The 26447-nt window shown below is 37.0% G+C and overlaps 1 protein-coding gene across 1 annotated transcript; it reads left to right on the top strand.

Moving 5' to 3' along the window:
* The first annotated feature begins 283 nt into the window (after positions 1–283).
* PTCHD3 (patched domain containing 3) lies at positions 284–24529 on the top strand. The gene is made up of 4 exons (XM_036844874.1): positions 284–1345; positions 2428–2549; positions 18077–18222; positions 20726–24529. The coding sequence occupies exons 1-4, from the start codon at positions 284–286 to the stop codon at positions 22228–22230; spliced, it is 2835 nt and encodes a 944-aa protein (XP_036700769.1). The 3' UTR covers positions 22231–24529.
* Positions 24530–26447: the final 1918 nt, after the last annotated feature.

Here is a 26447-nt window from a genome sequence, read left to right as displayed (position 1 = left end):
AATTGTGAGTCCTGTAGGACAGGCACGATTCCATTCGCCTGTAAGAAGTGTTTCTTGCATTCACTGAATCCTGAGAGGCTGGGCGCAGGGACACATTTGGGGCTGGTTAGGCTACCACGTGGCCGCCAGCGAAGCTCCAGCATCCGGGCGCGAGCAGCCCGGGCTCAAACAGACTCCCTCAGAATTTCCAGGAAACCGTCGGGTGGGTGGAGATGGGCGCTCCGTCCAGCAGCGCCCTTCCAATCGCTGTCCTGTTTGAGAACGTCGCCTTTCCTTCCCGGAAATGAGGCTTAATCCAGCTAAGGTTGCGCCAGAGGCGGCGCCCGGGCGGGAGGCGGGGCAGGAACCGGGGTCAGAAGCGCAGGGGCCGGAGGCGGGGCCGGGACCGGACTCGGAGAGCCGGCCGCAGCCGGCGGCAGGGCCCGGCTCGGAGCTTTTCCCGGCCGCAGAGCCCGAGCCGGAGCCGCTCTCGGCGTCGGGTCCGGGACAGGAGCCCGAGCTGGGCTGGGCTGCGGGGCAGCGCGCAGGGGCCCCGCCGGAGTCGCAGCCTCTGCCGGCGTCGGAGTCTGAGAACGGAGTGTCCGAGAGGCCCCGCTGCCACACCGACTGCCTGGAGGCGCCGCTCTCCCGGGCCTTCCGGCGGCTGGGATGGGAGGTGGGCTCGCACCCCTGGATCTTCCTGCTGCTGCCCATGGTTTTAACGGCCGTCCTCGGCACTGGCCTGATTCACCTGCCCAAGGAAGAAGAAGAAGACCTCGAGGAGCAGTACACCCCGATAGGGAGCCCCGCCAAGGCTGAGCGACGCTTCGTGCAGGGACATTTCACTGCCAACGACTCTAATCTCTTCTCCATCTCCAGGAAGAGCACCGAGGTCAATTATGCTTCCATTCTAGTGGTCTCCAACACCAACTCGCTGCTGGAACAAGAAACCTTATCAGAAATTAGTGAAGTGGACGACGCGGTCCAGGCTTTGTCTGTGACACAGGGAAACGGAACCCAGATCCTCTACAATGAGGTGTGCTCGAAGAACCAGGGCTACTGTGTCCCCTCCAACCCACTCTTGTTCGCCTGGAAAACGAACAATGTCCTCAACCTGAAAAACATCACCTTCCCCATCTACAGCCTAGCCGGCCAGGTCGTGTACCTGGCCAACATCCTTGGAGGAACTGTGTTAGGCGAGAGCATGGGACTGAGCCAGTTACTCCTGGAGGCCAAAGCCATGCGGCTGCAGTACTACCTGAAGACCGGCGAAGGCGAGGACAGCGAACGTAGCAAGGCGTGGCTGATCCACTTCCTGAACCAAGTTGGCAACCTTGAAAAGAGTCTGGCCTTGAAGAAGATCCAGGTACCTAGCGGCTGGGGCTTTATAGGGAGGCCAGGAGAAGGTGGGAGGGATAAGAAGACTTGTTCCAACCGCACTCCCTAATTACTTGACGGAGCCCTTGACTTGAAGCTGGGTGTGTTCTTCTGTATTTGGTCCTTGATCCAACTTTCTTAACATAGCGCACTGAAGAATGCCACAAAAGAATCTAAAAGAGTGGATATATGCATAGGTATAACTGATTCACTTTGCTGTACACCTGAAACGAACACATAATTGTAAATCAACTATGCTACAATAAAATTTTTTAAAAATAAAATAAAATAAAAAAGAGAGCTAAGACCTAAAAAAAAAAAAAAGCCAGAAATCTTAAATCCTTGGTAATATTTTGCTGAAAAACACAAATTATACCTCCTCAAGGTTGTTGTGTTCAGTACAGAAATTGATCTTAAGGTTTAGTTTGGTTTTCTGGTCATATTACTTGGAAATTCTTACTTTTAGTTAAAGCCTTTGCTCTTTCTGGGAGCCCCCTAAAATTTGTTTAGAGTTCAGTGGAATAAAAAAAAACAAATCTACAAGCAAAAGTTCCATGGTGTTGTTGAAAAAGAATGCTGAGCATTTTAAAAGTAAATTATAGCATAGTGCCAGGCACATGTTAGCTGTTCAGTAATTGCTGGGCTGGCAAACCTAATACTCTGAATAAAACTGGTGAAAATGAGACACCTTCTGGAAGAAGCCTTTGAATACCCAGTCCTTAATGAAATGATATTTGTGCAATTAAAATAGTAAAAGATAACAACCTAATAAAAATTTAGAAAAAGCCAAAATGTCTATAGTTGTTAATGATTTTTTTATATAAGATTCAGATTTCATATATTCAGGAGTTTTAAACTTTAGATTTTTGAAAGAAACTTTGGAAAGCATGCCAGAGGTTTGTGGGAAGAAGCAAATCTTTATTACCTTCTTTATTCTAAAATCAGAATCCACATAGTTTGATTCTTTACTGAATTTTAATGTTTCAATCAAGCTGTAGTGTTTCAATATCATTTGTAACACACACAATATCAGAATTAAAAGTTACTTATCTGAGTATATTTTTGTGGCAGGTGGTCTACTTTACATCACTTTCTAGACAACTGGAATTTGAGGCAACTTCTATGACAGTGATCCCCTTGTTTCACTTGGCATACCTTCTAATCATATTATTTGCAATCACATCATGCTACAGGTAAAAGACTTTTATTAGTTTTTTAAACTCTAACTTTAAAAAATATTTTATTGTGGTGATATATATGTATATAATATGTATAACATAAAATGTACCATTTTAAAAACCATTAAAAAATATTTATTTAATTATTTGGCTATGCCGGGTCTTAGTTGCAGCACATGGGATCTTTAGTTGCAGCATGTGGGCTCTTAGTTGTGGCATGCAGGCTCTTAGTTGCGGCATGCGGGATCTAGTTTCCTGACCAGGGATCCAACCTGGGCCCCCTGCACTGGGAGCATGGAGTGTTAACCGCTGGACCACCAGGGAAGTCCCTAAAAACCATTTTTAAGTGTACAATTTAGTGGCATTAATTACATTCACACTGTTGTACAACCATCACAACTATCTCTTTATAAATATGTTCCATCACCCCAAACAGAAACTCTGTAACCATTAAGCAATAACTCCCCATTGTCTCCCCCAAGTCTTGGTTACTTTTTAATCTACTTTCTGTTTCCATGAATTTGCCTATTGTAGAGATTTCATATAAGTGGAATCATACAGTATTGGTCCTTTTGTGACTGGCTTATTTTCACTTAGCATAATGTTTTCAAGGTTTATCCATGTTGTAGCATGAGTTCCTTTTTATGGCTGAATAATATTCCATTTTATGTATATACCGCATTTTATCTACTTATCTGTTTATGGGCCCTTGGAATATTTCCATCTTTTGACTATAGTGAATAATGCTGCAATGAACGTTGGTGTACAAATCTCTGTTTGAACCTGTTTTCAATTCATTTCAGTATATACCTAGGAGTGGAATTAGTGGGTTGTATGATAATTCTCTGGTTAGCTTTTTGAAGAACCACCAAACTATTTTTCACAGAGGCTACACCATTTTATATCCCACCAGCAATGTGTAAATTTTCCAATTTCTCCACATCCTCACCAACACTTGTTATTTTCTGTTTTATTGATTATAGCCATCCTTGTAGGTACAAAGTGACATCTCATTGTGGTTTTGATTTGCATTTCCCTAGTAACTAATGATGTTAAGTATCTTTTTATGTGTTTACTGGTCATTTGTATATCTTCTTTGGAGAAATGTCTATTCAGGTCCTTTGCCCTTTTTTTTTTTTTTTTGTCTGTGCCACACAGCTTGCAGGATCTTAGTTTCCTGACCAGGGATTGAACTCGGGCCCTTGGCAGTGAAAGCGTGGAGTCCTAACCACTGGACTGCCAGGGAATTCCCACTTTTGCCTATTTTTAATGAAGTTGTTTGTTCTTTTGTTGTGTTGAGTCCTATTGTTGATGAGTACTTTATATATTTTAGATATTAAATCCTTATCAAGATATATGATTTGCAAATATTTTCTCCCACTCTGTAGATTATCTCTTTACTTTCTTGATAATGTCCTTTAATGCACAAATGTTTTAATTTTGATGAAATTCAACTTATTTTTATTTTTGCTACTTGTGCTTTTGGTGTTATATCTAAGAATCCATTGACAAATCCAAGGTCATGCACATTTACCCTATGTTTCCTTCAAGAGTTTTATGGTTTTAGCTCTGAAATTTAGGTGATTGCAATTTTTAATTCATAGCTGTATGTGATGTGGAGTAGGGGTCCAACTTCATTCTTGTACATGTGGAAATCCAGTTGTCCAAGTACCATTTGTTGAAGAGACTGTTCTTTCCCAGTTGAATGGACTTGGCATCCTTGCCAAAAATCAATGGGCTGTAGACGTATGGGTTTATTTCCAGACGCTCAGTTCTAGTCCATTGGTCTATATGTCAATCCATATACTAGTACCACTCTGTTTTAATTATTGTAGCTTTGCTATAAGTTTTGAAATCTGGAAATCTCAGCTGTCCAATTTTTTTTCATTTTAAGGTTATTTTGGATATCCAGGGCTCCTTGTAATTCCATATGAATTTGAGTGTTGACCTTTCCATTTCTGAAAAAAAAAAGTCATTGGAATTTTGATAGAGATTGTGTTGAATCTGTAGATTGCTTAGGTGAGATTGTCATTTTGACAATCTCTTCCTCCCCGTGAGCTAAGAATGTCTTTCCATTAATTTAGGTCTTCTTTAGTTTTCATCAATGTTTTGTAGTTTTCAGCATACACGTCTTTCACTTCTTTGATCAAATGTATTCCTAAGTATTTCATTATTTTAAACACTAAATGGAGTTACTTCTTTAAGTTCTTTTGGGATTGTTCATTGTGCATGGATAGAAACAGCTGAATCCTGTGTGTTTATCTTATATCCTGCAGCTTTACTAAATTTGTTTACTAACGTTAGTAGTTTTCTTGTGGAGTCTTTGGATTTTTCATATATATGATCATATAATCTGTGAAAAGAGATAGTTACAATTCTTCCTTTCCAATTTGAATTCCTTTTATTTCGATTTCTTGTGTAATTGCTCTGGCTAGCACTTTCAGTACAATGTTGAATATCATTGGTGAAAGTGGGCATCCTTATCTTGTTTCTGATCTTAGATGGAAAGCTTTCCATTTTTCACCATTGAGTATGATGTTAGCTGTGCAGTTTTCATACTTGACTTTATAATTTTGAGGAACTTTCCTTCCATTCCTTGTTTTTGAGTGTTTTTATCATGAGAAGATATTGGAATTTGTCAAATGCCTTTTCTGCATCTTTTGAGATGATCATGTGGTTTTTATCCTTTGTTCTATTAGTGTGGTGTATTACATTGATTGATTTTCCCATGTTGAACCACTCTTGCATTCCTGGGGTAAATCCCATATGGTCATGATGTATAATCCTTTCAATATGCTATTGAATTGTGTTTGCTAGAATTTTGTTGAGGATTTTTGTATCTATATTTATAAGAGGTATTATCTGTAGCTTTCTTGTGATACTTTTGTCTGGAATTGATATCAGTGTAATGATGGCCTCATCATATGAGTTAGGAAGTGTTCCCTTCCTTTCAACTTTTTGGAAGGGTTTGAAAAGGATTGGTATTAATTCTTCTTTACATGTTTGGTAAAATTCACTAGCGAAGCCATCTGGTCCTGGACTTTTTTTGTTAGGAGGTTTTTGATTACTGATTCAATCCTTTTAGTTGTTACATGTCTGTTGAAATGTTCTATTTCATCTTGAGTCAGTTTAGGTCTTTGTGTATTTCTAGGAATTTGTGCATTTTATCTAGGTTATCCAGTTTGTTGGCATAAGTTGTTAATAGTAGTCTCTTATAATCCTTTACATTTCTGTAAGTTCAGTAGTAATGTCCTCACTTTCATATCTGATTTAGTTATTTGTATCTTTTTTTCCCCTCCTTTGTCAGTCTAGATAAATGTTTGTCAATTTTGTTGATCTTTTTCAATAACCACTTTTGGTTTTGTTGGTTTTGTCTGTTGTTTTTCTATTCTCAATTTTATTTATCACTGTTCTAATCTTTATTATTTTCTTCCTTCTGTTAGGTTTGTGTTTGGTTTTCTCTTCTTTTTCTGGTTCCACAAGGTGTCTAAATCCACAAAGTGGTTTGAGATCTTTTCTCTTTTTTAATGTAGCTATAAATTTACCTATGGGCACTGGTGTCACTACATCTCATAAGTTATGGTGTTTTGTATGTTTGTTTTCATTTTCCTTATAAATTATCTGCCTAGATGTTTTATCCATTATTGAAAGTGATGTATTGAATTTGCCAACTATTACTGTAGAGCTATATATTTCTCTCTACAATTCTGTTAATATTTGCTTCATATATTTTGGGTCTCTGTTATGTGGTTAATTTATGTTTATAGTTGTTATATCTTCCTGATTAATTGCCCCTTTTATCGATATATAGTGTCCCTCTGTCTCTTTTAACAGTTTTTGAAATACAGTCTATTTTTGTCTGATATCAGTATAGCCACCCCTGGTCTCTTTTGGTTACTATTCATATAGAGTATCTTTTTCAATGCTCTAACTTTCAATCTATTCATGTCTTTGGATCTAAAGTGAGTCTCTTGTACACAGCATATAGTTGAATCATGCTGTTTTATCCATTCTGACAATATCTGCCTTTTGATTAGAAAGTTTAATTTATTTAGATTCAAAATAATTGCTGACAAGGAAGGACTTACTCCTGCTGTTTTGCTGTTTGTATTCTGTATATATTATAGCTTATTGTCCTTCATTTCATCCATTTATGCCCTTTTTTTTTTTGGCCATGCTGCACGGCTTGTGGGATCTTAATTCCCTCACCAGGGATTGAACCCAGGCCCAGGCAGTGAAAGCTCCAAGTCTTAACCACTGGACCAGTGAATTCCTGATTTATGCGTTCTTTTATGTTTAGTTTCTATTTTTCTGGTGAGCTGTTTTGATTATTTTTTCATTTCCTTTTGTGATGGTTTTTAGAGACTTTCTTTGTGGTTACCATGGAGATTCATATAACATCTTAAATTTAAAATGATCTGTATTAAATTAATACCTACTTAACTTTTAACTATGCTACTTCTATACATCTCTGTCCTCCCTCCCTTATGTTGTTGTCATAAACTATATCCTTATACATTGTATGTACTATAACATAGATTTATAGTTTTTATGTAATTGTCTTTTAAATTCTGTGGAAATAAAAGGTAGAGTTACAAACCAAAAATACAATAATACTTGTTTTTGTATTTGCCCATGTATTTACCTTTACTGGACATCTGTATTTCTTCATGACTTCGGTTACTTTTTTTTTTTCCTTCATTTCAATCTGAAGGAGTTCCTTCAGCATTTCTTATAGGACAGGCCTAGTGATAACAAATTCCCTCAGCTCTTCTTTATCTGTGAATGTCTTAACTTCTCCTTCATATTTGAAGGAGAGTTTTCTGGACACTACCTTGAAGTTGATGGGTTTTTCTTTTAACACTTTCAATATCATCCATTGTCCCTTGGCCTCCATGGTTTCTGATGAGAAATCAACCTTTATACTTATTAAGTATCCTTTGTACATGATCAGTTGCTTCTTTCTTGCTGCTTCCAAGACTCTTTTTGTCTTCGTCTTTCAATAGTTTGATTATAATGTCTCATGGTGTGGATCATTTTGAGTTTATCCTACTTGGAGTTTGTTAAGTTTCTTGGATTTGTAGCTTCATGTCTTCTATCAAATTTGGGAAGTTTTCAGTCATTATTCTTTAAATATTCTTTCTGCCTTTTTTCCCCCTCTCTTCTTTTTCAGGGACACCCATAATATGTATGTTGGTTTGCTTGCTGGAATCTAACAGGTCTGTGAGGTACTTTTCACTTCTTAATCCTTTTTTCTTTCAGCCTCTCAGACTCAGTAATTTCAACTGACCTATCTTCAAGTTCACTGGTTCTTTATTATGCCTACTAAATCTGTTATTGAACATCTCTAGTGTTTTGGTTTTTATTTCAGTTGTACTTTTCAGCTCTAGAATTTTAGTTCCTTTTAAGTTTTTTCTATCTCTTTATTTAAATGACCACTTTGTTCATACATTATTTTCCTTATATCCTTGTCAGTGCTCACCTTTAGTTCTCTAAGCTTATTTAAGACAGCGTTTTATAGTCTTTATCTACTAGGTCCTGTCTCTGTCTTTCCTGTCAATTTATTTTGTTCCTTTGCCTGAGCAATACTTTCCTATTTCTTTGTATGCCTTGGGATTTTGTTGTTGTTTGTTGTTGAAAACTTGGCATTTGACTATTATAATGTGGTAACTGGAAATCAGATTTCCTACCTCCCCAGGGTTTCCTGATGTTTGTTTGCTTGTTTGTTTAATACTGTAGTAGTTGATCTTCTTAGTGACTTTCCCAAACTATTATTGCAAAGATTGTATTCCTTGTTTATGTTGTCACTGAAGTCCCGTTCCTTAGCTTGTGTTCAGCTAGTGTTTTGACAGAAATTTCCTTGCATGCCAGGAGCTCTCCCAGTCTTTTCAAAATGGTTCTGGACTCTCCTTCAACACTTACCCAGGGTTATGCCGTGACTGGGGATTAGCCATAGGTGAAAGCTTAGTGTCTTAAGTCCTTTTTGAGCATTATATCTTGCCCTGGGTGACTTTTAAATTCCCCAGTATACACAGGCACTTGTGAATATTCTAAACTCCCAGAGGAATGCTCCCCAGCTTCTGCCTTAGGCAGTCTTTTGTATGTTTGGGCTGTAATCTTCTGCCCTATGCATGTGAAGTTTGTTTATTCAGTTTGTGGTGTTTCCACCTTTCTCAACCTGAGTTTTGTGTTAGACACAACAGAGGAGTGCCTTGCATCAGTCCTTCAGGTAGTCCCTAGACAGTTTAGAACAGATATATAAAATATTATGTGAATAAGGTCTGCTCTGCTCCTTCCAGAAATAAGGAAATAGTCCCACACTGGTAACATGGGCTGTTGATGCTTTAAGATTGCTGTTGCTTTAAGACTTTGCTTTAAGACTCTTGCCACTTTAAGACTATGGCCAGTTTAACACATCTGCCACTTTATGATCACTGCCATTTTAAAACTTCTATCCCACCAGAGAGGGAGGTGAGGTACGGCATATAAACTCACTACAAACCTTCCTACTGTTTTAAAGGACCCCTGCCTTTTTTTTTTTTCTTTCAGCCCTCTGTAAACTTTTGACTGTTTTCTAGAGATCACAGAGTTGGTTCTGACAACTTCTGCTTGTTTTCCTATGTATCTGTTGGGAGACAAGAAGTGGAAAATTCTTACTCTACATTTTTCTGATGTCTAACAGTAAACTCTTATTTTTTAAACCTAATGACTTAAAAAAAATTTTGCCCATTAGCAATAGTATGAAATCAAATGGAATAGTAAAAAGAAATTTTGGCCGGTTTTGTTTGATTTGGCATATGTTTATTACCTTACATGTTGTGCCAGTTATGATTAGTTGTGTCATTTGGAGGCAGATATGCTGATAGAGCTAAGAAACAAGTCTTTATTTCTCTTATAAATTTGAACTAGTACTTTTAACTATACAAAAAAGTAAGCTCTAATTTAATTGACACGGGCATTTCCATTGGTCTGGTGTGGAGTTTACCTTGTTAAGCACTTGTTATCTAGGCATTAGGGTTAGTTTGAGCTCTTATGGCCGGAAAGCTAAAATATGAAAAATATCAGCCAAAAAAAAAATAGAATTTAGATGTAGAAAGAACCTCACAAATAATATTATTCTAATGATTCTCACATCAGAGTCACAGAGAGAGCCCTAAAACCACACATTCTGAGGCCCTGCCCTATTGAATCAAGTATCTGGAGGCTAAATCTGAAAATCTATATTTCAAAAATTTCTCTAGTTTATTCTCATAAGTACATACGTTTGGGGGAAAATGATATAATTTAACTCTCTAGGTTTAAGGTAGAGAAAGATGTGAGGCTCCAATAGGTAAAGGGACTTAACCACACTGGGTGCATCTTTAGAGTCAATAAACTAATTTATAACTTTGTTATTCTGGAAAGGAAGATCACATCCCTTAGAAAATAAAGAAACAAAAAAAGAAGGAAGGAAGAAAAAAGGAGGAAGAAGGGAAGGAAGGAAGGGAGGAAGGGAGGGACGGGGGAGGAAAGAAAGCAAAATTCAATCTTGTTAAAGTTAGTAGGATAAATAATTTTTTAAATTAGTATGGAATCTATAAGGTACCAAGAACTAGTTTGACAAAAGTCTTCTACTGGATAGTTGGTTCTGAATATACAAAGTTATGTCAATTCTTGCTTATCTGTAGCAAATAATTGTGGACAGTAATTCAGAAAATCTTGTATTGAAGGCAATTAGAAAATGACTTACATTTGTCTTTGAAGACTTTTTATGCTTATGTAACCAACATATTGAACACACAGGACACATGAGGTGTAAACATAAAGCAACTTTATTTTCATCTCCCTCTGTTCCCTTTAAGTTTTGTAGGTAGAGCAAGTTCTTCCTCTGCCCCATAAAAACTGAGGCAGGACCTGTGACTTTCACTGTCATTCTTAGGTAAGGCAGAGTCCTCCAATTGGAATTAAAATGTCCATGTCCATGTAATAAACAAAAAGTGATAACTTGATTTGAAGCTAAGGTTTCCCCCTCTCTTAGCTGGAGCACACTGCATGGGAAAGCCTTTTATGGGGAAAAAAGGGCTTCCCTGCCCTCTTCTACCACTTCTTATCTTGCTGTACTAGTTCCTGGGTTGGAACATGCCCAAGGAGAAGAGGAAAGGGAAGAGGAAGATTCTTAAGCCATACATGCTGAGTGATGGTCTAATAGATGCTTTTTCTGGGTTTGAATATACAACTGATAATCCTGTGAGAGCTTTTGTAAGTTCCTTGACATCTCTCACTCCCAGTTCTCTGTTATCACTGAGAATCTTATCTCTGTTCTGGGTGGGGCCTCCTAGACAGTCCCTAAGATATCCCCACCCTGCCTGTCTCACACACTTATATATGAAAGTTATTCCTTGCCTACATGCATTTACCTCATACAGAACCATTATTCAAACACATTTTGTGGTTCCATATTTACTGTCTTGCAGTGAAGTCATTTAAACAATAGTAAGACTTTCTCAAAAGGTATACTCCAAATTGAACTTCATTCTATGGTAAGTACTGGTATGTTGAGCTTCCAGACTATTTCAAAATTGTCTGACATTTTGGAAATGACAAAACTTACACCAAATGTGAGATCAATTTCAGAAAAAAAATCCAGAGAATCTTTCCCTTCTCAAATACACTGTAAACTATTCTTTAGTCGTGATAGACATCATTATGTTTCAAGGAAGATGTGGATCCCTCACCAAGCGTGTACATAGATTGTATTCTAAGTGGAATGATTTCTACTTTAGCCCTCCCCTGCTAAGTGAATAGAAAATTCAGAAAATTGGCTATTTTGCTGCCCGTAATGCGTAACTGCCTGAGCATTGGAATCATATGAAGAAATTTTTAGACACTTGGATTCTGCAGCTTCTCTACAAACCTATAGATCAGAATCTGCAGAGCTGTGTTCCAGGACTGCAGGAATCTGAAGTTCTAAGACTCTTCTAAGTCATTCTGATAAACTGCTTAACCAAGGTCCTTCTTGGGGACTAGAAAATCTGCAAGTGTGTTCACCAAACAGTGCTCTACATTCACATCTTCCCTCCATTGCCTATTGAACATTAAAATAAAGGTCATTTAGAAAAAGTCAACACAGCAACTAGTCAAAGTCAAGTCACTCTAGCCAATAATCTACTTCACTCCCCCATCCTCTGAAAAATTTACACCAAAAAAATCCAGAAACCTGAAAGAGGGAATGGGGATAAACATGTCACATGTAGCTTTTATCCTCATTAATCTTTTTGATTTCACGGTTCATCTGTGTTACTTTCTTATCTTAAACTCCTATAAACCAGTATTGTTACTTTAAGAAAGTATTTGTTATAATCAAAGTTGGATTTACTTTTGATTTACGAAGAAATTTACTTTTGCACTGGAGTGAGACTGTGTGTGTGTGTGTGTGTGTGTGTGTGTGTGTGTGTTTATTTTTGGGCCCTGAGTTTAACTGACAGCACCAGCAGTTTGAGAAAAAGTGAGATACAGGCACAGTGTAGTTTTTTTTTTTTTTGGTAGTAATAAGAAAGGTTAGCTATTTTAATGTGGTCCTGCCTGAATAAGGTCTTTAGTTATATTCTTGCTGTTTTGGAATCAGTAGCTCCATTTGCTTAGTTGACTCTCCCAGTTTTCAAACCAAACTTAGTTTCTCTCTCCTGCTAAAAAATATCTAGAGGCAGGTATCAGTCATTTGTTTTGGAGCAGTTAGCGAATGAATAAAGTAGAAAACCAGAGGCTGTTGTCAGTATTTTAAAATGTAAAGTCATGGTTGTTGGGAGGAAAAGTATTAAACCCATTCTTTAATTGCTGTGTATGTATTCCCATTTCTGTTGGTCCAACCAAGAAACAGGCATAGCTTGTGTTACTCAAAATGGAGTACATATCACATTTTTTTTGCAATTAGTAGCCACTTTTCTAGAGCTCACTTCTCCAGCAGAGGAGAGTATGAAAATCTTTTAGAAGGAGGCTTTACTTTTTTTTTAAATTTTTATTTTTTTTAAACAGCAGGTTCTTATTAGTCATCAATTTTACACACATCAGTGTATACATGTCAGTCCCAATCTCCCAATTCATCACACCACCACCACCACCACCCCCCCGCCACTTTCCCCCCTTGGTGTCCATACGTTTGTTCTCTACATCTGTGTCTCTATTTCTGCCCTGCAAACTGGATCATCTGTACCATTTTCTAGGTTCCACATATATGCATTAATATACGGTATTTGTTTTTCTCTTTCTGACTTACTTCACTCTGTATGCCAGTCTCTAAGTCCATCCACGTCTCAACAGATGACCCAATTTCGTTCCTTTTTATGGCTGAGTAATATTCCATTGTATATATGTACCACATCTTCTTTATCCATTCGTCTGTTGATGGGCATTTAGGATGCTTCCATGACCTGGCTATTGTAAATAGTGCTTCAATGAACATTGGGGTGCATGTGTCTTTTTGAATTGTAGTATGCTACTACAATGCTACTGGGTATATGCCCAGTAGTGGGATTGCTGGATCATATGGTAATTCTATTTTTAGTTTTTTAAGGAACCTCCATACTGTTCTCCATAGTGGCTGTATCAGTTTACATTCCCACCAACAGTGCAAGAGGGTTCCGTTTTCTTCACACCCTCTCCAGCATTTGTTGTTTGTAGATTTTCTGATGACACCCATTCTAACTGGTGTGAGGTGATACCTCATTGTAGTTTTGATTTGCATTTCTCTAATAATTAGTGATGTTGAGCATCTTTTTATGTGCTTCTTGGCCATCTGTATGTCTTCTTTGGAGAAATGTCTATTTAGGTATTCTGCCCATTTTTGGATTGGGTGGTTTGTTTTTTTAATATCGAGCTGCATGAGCTGTTTATATATTTTAGAGAGTAATCCTTTGTCCATTGATTCGTTTGCAAATATTTTCTCCCATTCTGAGGGTTGTCTTTTTGTCTTGTTTATGGTTTCCTTTGCTGTGCAAAAGATTTGAAGTTTCATTAGGTCCCATTTGTTTATTTTTGTTTTTATTTCCATTACTGTAGGAAATGGATCAAAACAGATCTTGCTGTGATTTATGTCTGAGAGTGTTCTGCCTATAATTTCCTCTAAGAGTTTTATAGTGTCCGGTCTTACATTTAGGTCTGTAATCCATTTTGAGTTTATTTTTGTGTATGGTGTTAGGGAGTGTTCTAATTTCATTCTTTTACATGTAGCTGTCCAGTTTTCCCAGCACCACTTATTGAAGAGACTGTCTTTTCTCCATCGTATATCCTTGCCTCCTTTGTCATAGATTAGTTGACCATCGGTGCGTGGGTTTACCTCTGGGCTTTCTATCTTGTTCCATTGATCTATGTTTCTGTGTTTGTGCCAGTACCCTATTGTCTTGATTACTGTAGCTTTGTAGTATAGTCTGAAGTCTGAGAGCCTGATACCTCCAGCTCCGTTTTTTTCCCTCAAGATTGCTTTGGCTATTTGGGGTCTTTTGTGTCTCCATACAAATTTTAAGATTTTTTGTTCTAGTTCTGTAAAAAATGCCATTGGTAATTTGATAGGAATTGCATTGAATCTGTAGATTGCTTTGGATAGTATAGTCATTTTCACAATATTGATTCTTCCAATCCAAGAACATGGCATATCTCTCCATCTGTTTGTATCATCTTTAATTTCTTTATCAGTGTCTTATAGTTTTCTGCATACAGGTCTTTTGTCTCCCTAGGTAGATTTTTTCCTAGGTATATTATTATTTTTGTTGCAATGGTAATGGGAGTGTTTCCTTAATTTCTCTTTCAGATTTTTCATCATTAGCGTATAGGAATGCAAGAGATTTCCGTGCATTAATTTGGTATCCTGCAACTTTACCAAATTCATTGCTTAGCTCTAGTAGTTTTCTGGTGGCATCTTTAGGATTCTCTATGTATAGTATCATGTCATCTGCAAACAGTGACAGTTTTACTTCTTCTTTTCCAATTTGTATTACTTTTATTTCTTTTTCTTCTTTGATTGCCGTGGCTAGGACTTCCAAAACTGTTGAATAATAGTGGTGAGAGTGGACATCCTTGTCTTGCTCCTGATCTTAGAGGAAATGCTTTCAGTTTTTCACCATTGAGAATGATGTTTGCTGTGGCCTTTATTATGTTGAGGTAGGTTCCCTCTATGCCAACTTTCTGGAGAGTTTTTTTATCATAAATAGATGTTGGATTTTGTGAAAAGCTTTTTCTGCATCTATTGAAATGATCATATGGTTTTTCTTCTTCAACTTGTTAATATGGTGTATCACATTGATTAATTTGCATATATTGAAGAATCCTTGCATCCCTGGGATAAATCCCACTTGATCATGGTGTATGCTCCTTTTAGTGTGTTGTTGGATTCTGTTTGCGAGTATTTTGTTGAGGATTTTTGCATCTATATTCATCAGTGATATTGGCCTGTAATTTTCTTTTTTGTAGTATCTTTGTCTGGTTTTGGTATCAGGGTGATGGTGGCCTCATAAAATGAGTTTGGGAGTGTTCCTTCCTCTGCAATTTTTTGGAAGAGTTTGAGAAGGATGGGTGTTAGCTCTTCTCTAAATGTTTGATAGAATTCACCTGTAAAGCCATATGGTCGTGGACTTTTGTTTGCTGGAAGATTTTTAATCACAGTTTCAATTTCATTACCTGTGATTGGTCTGTTCATATTTTCTATTTCTTCCTGGTTCAGTCTTGGAAGGTTATACCTTTCTAAGAATTTGTCCATTTCTTCCAGGTTGTCCATTTTATTGGCATAGAGTTGCTTGTAGTAGTCTCTTAGGATGCTTTGTATTTCTGCGGTGTCTGTTGTAACTTCTCCTTTTTCATTTCTAATTTTATTGATTTGAGTCCTCTCCCTCTTTTTCTTGATGAGTCTGGCTAATGGTTTATCAATTTTGTTTATCTTCTCAAAGAACCAGCTTTTAGTTTTATTGATCTTTGCTATTGTTTTCTTTGTTTCTATTTCAGTTATTTCTGCTCTGATATTTATGATTTCTTTCCTTGTGCTAACTTTGGGTTTTGTTTGTTCTTCTTTCTCTAGTTCCTTTACATGTATGTAAGTTTAGATTATTTATTTGAGATTTTTCTTATTTCTTCAGGTAGGCTTTTATAGGTATAAAATTCCCTCTTAGAAGTGCTTTTGCTGTATCCCAAAAGTTTTGGATTGTCGTGTTTTCATTGTCATTTGTCTTTAGGTATTTTTTGATTTCCTCTTTGATTTCTTCAGTGATCTCTTGGTTATTTAGTAACGTCGTGTTGAGCCTCCATGCGTTTGTGTTTTTTACGTTTTTTCCCCTGTAATTCATTTCTAATTTCATAGTGTTGTGGTCAGAAAAGATGCTTGATATGATTTCAGTTTTCTTAAATTTACGGAGTCTTGATTTGTGACCCAAGATGTGATCTGTCCTGGAGAATGTTCCGTGTGCACTTGAGAAGAAAGTGTAATCTGCTGTTTTTGGATGGAATGTCCTATAAATATCAATTAATTCTATCTGGTCTATTGTGTCATTTAAAGCTTGTTTTTCCTTATTAATTTTCATTTAGGATGATCCATTGGTGTAAGTGAGGTGTTGAAGTCCCCCACTATTATTGTGTTAGTCTCGATTTCCTCTTTTAGAGCTGTTAGCAGTTGCCTTATGTATTGAGGTGCTCCTATGTTGGGTACATATATATTTATAATTGTTATATCTTCTTCTTGGATTGATCCCTTGATCATTATGTAGTGTTCTTCCTTGTCTCTTGTAACAGTCTTTATTTTAAAGTCTATTTTATCTGATATAAGTATTGCTACTCCAGCTTTCTTTTGATTTCCATTTGCATGGGATATCTTTTTCCATCCCCTCACTTTCAGTCTCTATGTGTACCTAGGTCTGAAGTGGGTCTCTTGTAGACAGCATGTATATGGATCTTGTTTTTGTATCCGTTCAGCCAGTCTATGTCTTTTGGTTGGAGCATTTAATCCATTCATGTTTAAGGTAATTATCGATATGTGTTCCTATGACCATTTTCTTAATTGTTTTGGGTTTGTTTTTGTAGGTCCTTTTCTTCTCTTGTGTTTCCCACTTAGAGAAGTTCCTTTATCATTTGTTGTAGAGCTGGTTTGGTGGTGCTGAATTCTCTTAGCTTTTGCTTGTCTGTAAAGCTTTTGATTTCTCCATCAAATCTGAATGAGATCCTTGCCGGGTAGAGTAATCTTGGCTGTAGGTTCTTCCCTTTCATCACTTTAAGTATATCATGCCACTCCCTTCTGGCTTGTAGAGTTTCTGCTGAGAAATCAGCTGTTAACCTTATGGGAGTTCCCTTGTATGTTATTTGTCATTTTTCCCTTGCTGCTTTCATTAATTTTTCTTTGTCTTTAATTTTTGCCAATTTGATTACTATGTGTCTCGGCGTGTTTCTCCTTGGGTTTATCCTGTATGGGACTTGCTGCGCTTCCTGGACTTGGGTGGCTATTTCATTTCCCATGTTAGGGAAGTTTTTGACTATAATCTCTTCAAATATTTTCTCTGGTCCTTTCTCTCTCTCTTCTCCTTCTGGGACCCCTATAATGCGAATGTTGTTGTGTTTAATGTTGTCCCAGAGGTCTCTTAGGCTGTCTTCATTTCTTTTCATTCTTTTTTCTTTATTCTGTTCTGCAGCAGTGAATTCCACCATTCTGTCTTCCACATCACTTATCCGTTCTTCTGCCTCAGTTATTCTGCTATTGATTCCTTCTGGTGTAGTTTTCATTTCAGTTATTGTATTGTTCATCTCTGTTTGTTCTTTAATTCTTCTAGGTCTTTGTTAAACATTTCTTGCATCTTCTCAATCTTTGCCTACATTGTTTTTCCGAGGTCCTGGATCATCTTCACTATCATTATTCTGAATTCTTTTTCTGGAAGGTTGCCTATCTCCACTTCATTTAGTTGTTTTTCTGGGGTTTTATCTTGTTCCTTCATCTGGTACATAGCCGTCTGCCTTTTCATCTTGTCTATCTTTCTGTGAATGTGGTTTTTGTTCCACAGGCTGCAGGATTGTAGTTCTTTTTGCTTCTAGAAGGAGACTTTCATACTTTTTGTTAGCCAGATACATATTGAACCAGCTTTGAGATACAGGAGCTATTTAGGATTGTGTTTAGGGCTAACTTGAGTCACAGGTGGGTGAGGAGATAACTGGATATAGGTACTTCCATTTGCTGTTGTGTTCCATTCACACTCCTTTGAAGATCAGAGTGGAATTAACCATCTGCAGTGTTTTAGTATATCTTTGTGGTCCTGAAATGCCAGTCAATGGATTTGTGCTTGGCTAGATGTGTAAGAATCAACCAGTATAGTTTGGTAAAAGTACAGATTTCCAACTTTTCTGTCTCTGACCCCCCCCTTTTTTTTCCAGTTGGTCTGGGCTAGCGCCTGGAAATTAAAGTTCTCCAGCAGACAGGTATGCGAATTATTGCCCAAGAGGGCTCTGTATAGGTATCCAATTCAAGAATGTTATGAATTGCTGGAATTTCAGTATGGAAGCTACCACTACAAGTTCCATGATTTTTCCCTCCAAATTTACAGGTGTGACTGTATACGAAACAAAATGTGGGTTGCAGCCTTTGGAGTGATTTCTGCTGCCTTGGCAGTGGTGAGCAGCTTTGGCCTGATGTTGTACATTGGGGTGCCATTTGTGATCATAGTTGCAAATTCACCATTTCTTATTCTAGGTGAGTAAAACAAAACGTGAGGCTGCACATTGTGTATGTTGGGGTGTGGGGTGGATAATGGAAGGGGATTGTGTTAGATTAAGCAGAATAATTATATTTAGGTGGCTCTACAGATCCAAAATGGGGTATCAGGAAAGAAGAAAATCAGATGGAATTCTGTGTCTTTAGAGTTAGAAAAATCTAGTACCCCAAATGGAAAAACACAGACCAGGGGCATGAACAGGCAGTTCACACACACACACACACACACACACACACACACCAAACACACAAAATCCAAAATACTAGTCACTGAAAATATGAGAAAAAATATTTGACCTTTCAGTTAATCAAGGGATGCAGGTTAAAACAAAAGTGAGACACCTTTGTTTTCTTTTCTTATTAATGAATATTAGCAAGATTAAAAGTTTGGGGAATGTTGTATGCAAATGAACACTCATATTCTGCTTGCTGGGGGAAGTTTGTAAATTGGTGCACTTTTAAAATACAACTTTGCAACAAATCAAAAGACTTAAAAATTTAAAAGGGAATACCTTTGACCTGCCTACTCCACTTCTAGGAGTTTGTCCTAATTATTGGACAAGTGGTCACAAAGTAGAACGTGTATGTGTTCTTAGAATAGGAAAAACAAGAACAACCTATTCCCATATCGACATGGGATTGGTCCACTCAAACATAGCATATTAAAGTTTTGGAATCCTATTCAGTCTTTAAAAAGAGGTAGCTATAAAGTGTTAAATGAAGAATGCTGGCTATGAAACAAGATGTTTAAAATAGATATACAAATATATGTGTATATTTGTATAGAGCAAATTCTGGATGGGTATACTTAAAATATTAGCAAGGAATATCCCTGAAGGGTGGAATTACAGTTGTTTAAATTTTTTCTTTGCATTTTCCTGTACTTTCAGGATTTATTTTACAATAAGCATGAGAAGATAAATATGTTTATATTTTGGAAAGTAAACAACTTGGAAGAAATAATATTTGATTTCCTAGGGGAGACAGTGGAGGAAACCTTCCTAGTACACACTCACGCTTAAGCTCTCAGTGTTCCCACAGTCATAAATAACTATAGTTAAAGTCTATGCAACCAATTTAATATAAACCATCTTCGTACTGTCTGTGTATACATAGAAGTATGAGTGTAGGGGTGTGTGTGTGTATGAGTGTGTGTGTGGGAGGGTTGTGATTTCAGTAACTCAAGAAATATACAAGGACAATTTTTGAACAAGGTTCTATAAAGAAAAAACTGGTTTTTAAATACCTAATAAATATCAATGAGTTTATTCGTCGTCCTTAGTACCTCTGATTCTTCCCTTTTGTTCAGCTGAATACAACTGAAATCCACAAAGCTGGCAGCAGGGGGAGTGTCGGGATGCAGTGTATGACACACTGCGTAAACCTGTGTCAGTGTAGGCCCTCCTACCTTGGTCATACGCACACAACATCTGAATTAGAGGCAAAGTGCAACTCCCAGTACCCTCCCAGGTAATCCATGGAGAAGATCTCTTAAAATTGAAATGAAAATCAGCATGTTAGTTCCAAGTACTGATTTTGTATCAATACACACAGAAACAGAGGTGTACATGAGTGAAAGCAGTAGAAAGCTTGAGGGAGATGAAATTTGTCTGCAACAACATGCTCATGCTGTCCTTTGTAATCCCATTTCTTCTCTGTGGTCCTCCTCTCCTAGCCTTCATTGATGGTTTCAAAGTCCTCAGATGTTCTCCTGTCTTCTTTATTCCAAACCAATCAGGAAACGTCATTGTGGAAAAGACTGATTACCTTAGTAGGCATTTAATATGTAAAGGATTCTTAATATTTACTTTGGTGCATATTTCTGATCTCAAGAGAGCCTGCATTTTATTGAGATAATGCCTTAACCTGGGCAAGTGAAGTTTGAACGACAGCCTTCTGGGTATCAAAAACAGACTAGCAGGAAAACTGCACTTGTGTGTGTGTGTGTGTGTGTGTGTGTGTGTGTGTGTGTCTATAAATTATGGGGTGCCTCTACAATCAGACCACATTGATAGCTAGATGCTAACTGTAGAACAGATAAATCCAGCTCATATTTTAAGCAACAGTATGTTGGCTCAACATTAGTGCATTAGAATAAAATGGTTTATGGGAGAAAATGGTCTCTCAAGTATTCTAATGGAGTCAAGGATACATTGCTAATCCTGCTTCACCTAACACCCAGCAGCCAGGTTTCCTGACTCATCACTAAAACACCCTAAATGATGACTAGGAGTAGAGTATACTGTGCTCTGTGCAAATAGGAGTATGTACAAAGCACAGAGCTACTACAGAGCAAGGAGTGATAAGTTCTGTTGTGGATTCAGAGGCAACCAGAAAAAGCATCACAGAAAGAAGTATCAAAACACAGACTGAGGAAGATAAATAAGACCTTAAGAGATGGACAAAGAAATGGTGTGAACTGATCTGTTTAATGTTTAATGGATGTTCATATGTATGAAGAGTCTGTTTCTTTTTTTAACAGGCGTTGGGGTCGATGACATGTTTATCATGATTTCTGCCTGGCAGAAGACCAACCTCATGGATAGCATAAAAGAGCGGATGTCCAATGTCTATTCAAAAGTGGCAGTATCCATTACAATCACCACCATCACCAACATCCTGGCCTTCTATACAGGAATTATGACCTCTTTCAGGTCCGTACAATACTTCTGCATCTATACAGGAACAACCCTGCTCTTTTGTTATTTTTATAACATCACCTGTTTTGGAGCATTTATGGCCCTGGATGGTAAAAGAGAAGTAGTCTGTCTACGCTGGTTGAAGAAACCAGAAACTCCTGACCAAAAATGTTCCTCATTAAAAAAGCCCTGCTGCCTCCCATGTAATTCTCTCCGAGACAAACATAAAGCTGATATCCACCCAATGAATTTGTTCTTTAGAGACTATTTTGGTCCTTTTCTCACAAGCACTGAGTCCAAGTTTTTTGTAGTGCTTATATACATTTTGTACATCATAAGTAGTATATATGGGTGTTTCCAAGTGCAGGAAGGTTTAGACCTCCGAAATTTGGCAAGTGACGACTCCTACATCACACCGTATTTTAATGTAGAAGAAGAACATTTTTCAAGTTATGGTCCCAGGGTTATGGTTATTGTTACTGAAGCTCTTGACTATTGGGATGGAGATGCTAGGCAAAAGTTGGAAAAATGTCTTGTAGATTTTGAAAACAGTGACTATGTAGATAAAAATCTCACAGAGTTTTGGTTACGAGAATATGTGAAATATATGGAAAACCACCATCACGATGTAAATGATAAGATAACTTTTCTAAAAAATATTCCCAATTTTGTAATAGATTCTCCGCTTTTTATGTATGATATTAACATTACATCATCACAGGAAATCATTTGTTCCCGGGCCTTCATTCAGACCATGGGTGTTTCTTCTTCAACCAATAAGAAGCTGATGTTACTCCAGTTCCGAGACATGGCCGAAAAGTGTGAAATTCCCCTAATGGTGTATAACCAGGCGTTCATATATTTTGATCAGTATTCTGCAATATTAGAAAACACTGTTCGAAATGTAATTGTCGCCTCAACAGCTATGTTCATTGTTTCCTTACTGTTAATCCCTCACCCGCTGTGTTCTTTGTGGGTAACTTTTGCTATCGCTTCTGTGATTGTGGGAGTAACGGGTTTCATGGCATTCTGGAACGTCAATCTTGATTCCATATCCATGATTAATCTTGTCATTTGTATAGGGTTTTCTTTTGATTTTTCTGCGCACATTTCCTATGCATTTGTTTCCAGTTCAAAGCCCTCAGTAAACCAAAAAACCATCGAGGCATTGTATCTGCTAGGCTACCCTGTGTTGCAAAGTGCAATTTCAACAATAATAGGGGTGTGTGTCTTATCTGCAGCTAAAGCATACATCTTCAGGACATTTTTTAAGATTATGTTTCTTGTTATGGTATTTGGAGTTGCTCATGGCCTAATTTTTATTCCGGTATTCTTAACCTTTTTCTGAAAGTTTGTTTGACTAGCCACTAACCAATCAAAGACCAATTATAGAATTCCTGATTGCCCCAATCCAATCTGATAAAAATGTGCTATTAAGAATAGTCAATAAACTAAAAACAAAGGCATGTTTCCTTGGTGTGGAAATCCCATTTAAAAATGTTATTTAAAATATCCTGAGAAAAATTAATTAGTCTTACATTAAAATATCTTTACTAAATTAGGAAGTGTTGTCATCTTTATTATGGTCTATACAATCAAGCATAAGTATAACTTTCCAGTTATTTTTTCCTTTTATTTCATCATTAGTAGTTTATGCCTGGAATTCAGATATTTTATGTATTATGCTATAAATGGAATATTATTTTCATTGTACTTCCCATATGCATTATTATGTGAAAGTGCAACTGATTATTATTTATTCTCGTAGTCTGGGGTTTTTCTATCCATGTTCTTAGTGGTGTATTTTGATGAAGTGAAGTTTTTAAGTTTTGAAATCCAATTTATCATTTTTTTAATGGTTAGTGTTTTCTGTGTGCTCTGTAAGAAATTTTTGCCTAATCCAAGATTACAAAAAATTCATCTATGTTTTCTTTTCAAAGCTAGTAGTTTTATTTTTACATTTAGGTCTATGATTCATAGACCCGTGTTTGTTGGGAAGTATGGATAGAGGTTCATTGTCTTCCCATTATAGTTATCCAGTTGTCCCAGCAGCATTAGTGAAAAGACTGTGCTTTCACTATAGGGATTAATTTGGCACCTCTGTCAAAGAATCAATTGACAATTTATGTGTGGCTCTATTTTTGTGCGTTGATCTGTTTTTCTATCATACCACACTGCATTGATTACTGAAGCTTTCTATTAATTATTGAAATTAGGTTAGGTAAGGTATCCAACATTTTTCCTCTTTTCCAAATTGTTTTGGCTATTCTAGGTTCTTTGCATTTAGATACTAATTTTAGAATCATTTGTCAATTTATCAAAAAAAAAATCTGGGATTTTTGATTGGGATCATGATTGGGTTATGGTGAATCTACAGATCAATTTGGGGAAAATAGATATCTTAGCAGTATGGAATCTTCCAATCTGTGAACATGGTTTATCTCTCCATTTATTTATATCTTCTTTAATTTCTCTCAGGCATGTCTTATAGATTTACATGGATTTACTTCTAAGTACATTAATTTATTATATCATTGTAAATATTTTAAATCCCCTTTCCATTTTTTTTTTACTGGTACATAAAAATACAATTGGTTTTGGTATACCTACCTTATACTGTGTAATCTTTTTAGGTTCATTTATTAGTTCATGTTGAGTTTTTTAGTTTCTCTAATAGTTTTTATCTATGCAATTATGTAAAGGTCACATAAAGACAATCCTATTTCTCCCTACATAAACTTTATCTTGTACTTATCTTATTGCACTGGCTTAAAATGTCCAGTAAAATGTGGGAAAATGTACTGAAAGCAGACATCATTGCCTTGTTCCCAACTTTGTAAGGAACGTGGTCAATATCTCAGGAAGTATGATGATTACCTGGAAGTTTTTCATAGCCATCTTCTGTCAGATTGTGGAAGCTCTTTTCTACATTTAGTTTTCTGGGATGTTTTAACATGAATGGGTATTAAATTTTGTCAAATAATTTCTGTCCATTGACTGAGATTATCATGTCTATTTTTTTATCTTAATTTGTGAATGTGACAATTTATATTGAACGATTTTTTAATATTATACCAACCTTGCATTCCTAGGATGACTCACATTTAGTCATGGCATATTATTTTCATATATTGCTGTCTTTGTTTTGTTAATATTTTGTCAATGATAAATGTTCCTATGTTTATGAGGCGTATTGGTCTACAATTCCCTTTTTTGTAATGCCTTTCTCAGGTCTTTATATCAGGGTTATGCTGCCCTCAGGAAACAAGCTAGTAAATATATATTCCTCCCCTTCTATTTTCTGAAATATATGATGTATGGTTGATATAATTCTTTCATTTCTTACTTAAATGTTCAGTAGAATTCACCAGTGAAGTCTTCTGGGCATGGAGTTTTTCTGGGAAGGATTTTTATTTCAGATTCACTTTCTTTAACAAATAGAAGGCCATTCAGATGTTCTTTTTCTTCTTGGGTCAATTTTGGTATGTTTGGTTTTATAAGGAATTTGCCCATTTTGCTAATTGGCTAATTGATTATTTTCTTACCATTTTAATGTCTAGTGATGTCCCCTGTGCATTTCTTGATATTGGTAATTTGTATTATGTACCTTTTATTTCTTGATCAAGGGATTATCAATTTTATTAAATTTTTCCAAGAACCAACTTTTGGCTTTATTCATTTCTTTTATTTCTCTATTTGCTACTTGATTGCCACACTCTTTATTCATTCTTTGAGTTTAACTTTCTCTTCATTTTCTAGCTTTATAAGGTGGTAGGATAAGTCACTGATTTTAACATTTATTCTTTTCTAAGAAAGCTTTTAATGCTATAAATTTCCTTCTAGCTACTCTTTTAACTGTACCCACAAATTTTTATATGAGGGGTGTTCATTATCATTCATTTCAAAATAAGCTCATATTTTTCTTGTGATTTCTTCTTTGACCATGAATCAAACAATACCTTTATTTTCTCTTCGTTATTTAAGAATAGTTTAACTAAGTGGTCCCCAAACTTTTTGGCACCAGGGACCAGTTTCATGGGAGACAAATTTTCCATGGGCCAGGGAGGGTGGGGCATGGTTTTGGGATGATTCAAGCAAATTACATTTATTGTGCACTTTATTTCTATTATTATTACATTGTGATATATAATGAAATAATTATACAACTCACCATAATGCAGAATCAATGGGAGCCCTGAGCTTGTTTTCACTTGCCACTCACCGATAGGGTTTTGATACGAGTCTGCAAACAATTGATTTATTGTGGTCTCTGTGCAGTCAAACCTCTCTGCTAATGATAACCTGTATTTGCAGCTGCTCCCCAGCGCTAGAATCACCGCCTCAGCTCCACCTCGGATCATCAGGCATTAGATTCTCATACGGAGCATGCAACCTAGATCCCTTGCATGTGCAGTTCACAGTAGGGTTCGCGCTCCTATGAGAATCTAATGCCACTGTTGATCTGATAGAAGGTGGAGCTCGGGCAGTAATGGGAGCAATGGGGAGTGTCTGTAAATACAGATGAAGCTTCACTCACTCACCCACTGCTGACCTCCTGCTGTGTGGCCCAGTTCCTAACAGGCCACGGACCTGTACTGGTCTAGTGGCCCGGGTGTTGGGGACCCCTGGTTTAACTGGATATAGAATTCTAGGTTGAGAAGATGTTTTTCTTTAAGCCCTTTAAAAATGTCATTGCATTGTCTTTTTGATGCAGTGCTTTGATTAGAATTCATCCTTCACTGTTATATATTTTAATTAATTTTTATTGGAGTATAGTTGCTTTACAATGTTGTGTTAGTTTCTACTGTACAGCAAAGTGAATCAGCTATATGTATACATGTATCCCCTCTTTTTTGTATTTCCTTCCCATTCAGGTCACCACAGAGCACTGAGTAGAGTTCCCTGAGCTATACAATAGGTTCTCATTAGTTTTCTATTTTATACGTAGTATCAGTGGTGTATATATGTCAATCCCAATCTCCCAATTCATCCCACCCCCTTCCCTGCTTGGTGTCCATATGTTTGTTCTCTATGTCTGTGTCTCTATTTCTGTTTTGCAAATAAGATCATCGACACCATTTTTCTAGATTCCACATATGTCTGTTAATATACGGTATTTGTTTTTCTCTTTCTGACTTAACTTTACTTTGTATGACAATCTCTAGGTCCATCCATGTCTCTACAAATGACCCAATTTCATTCCTTTTTATAGCTGAGTAATATTCCATTGTATACATGTACCACAATTTCTTTTTCCATTCCTCTGTTGATAGACACATAGGTTGCTTCCATGTGCTGGCTATCGTAAATAGTGCTGCAATGAACATTGGGGTACATGCGTCTTTCTGAATTATGGGTTTCTCTGGGTAAATGCCCAGCAGTGGGATTGCTGGGTCATATGGTAGTTCTATTTTTAGTTTTTTCAGGAACCTCTATACTGTTCTCCATAGTGGCTGTATCAATTTACATTCCCACCAACAGTGCAAGAGGGTTCCCTTTTCTCCACACCCTCTCCAGAATTTTTGTACATTTTTTTGATGATGGCCATTCTGACCGGTGTGAGGT

The sequence above is a fragment of the Balaenoptera musculus genome, chromosome 2, assembly GCF_009873245.2.
Source record: "Balaenoptera musculus isolate JJ_BM4_2016_0621 chromosome 2, mBalMus1.pri.v3, whole genome shotgun sequence".
NCBI classification, from domain to species: Eukaryota; Metazoa; Chordata; class Mammalia; order Artiodactyla; family Balaenopteridae; genus Balaenoptera; species Balaenoptera musculus.
The sequence above is the reverse complement of the archived record's forward strand: the minus strand, read 5'-3'. Positions and strand labels throughout refer to the sequence as shown.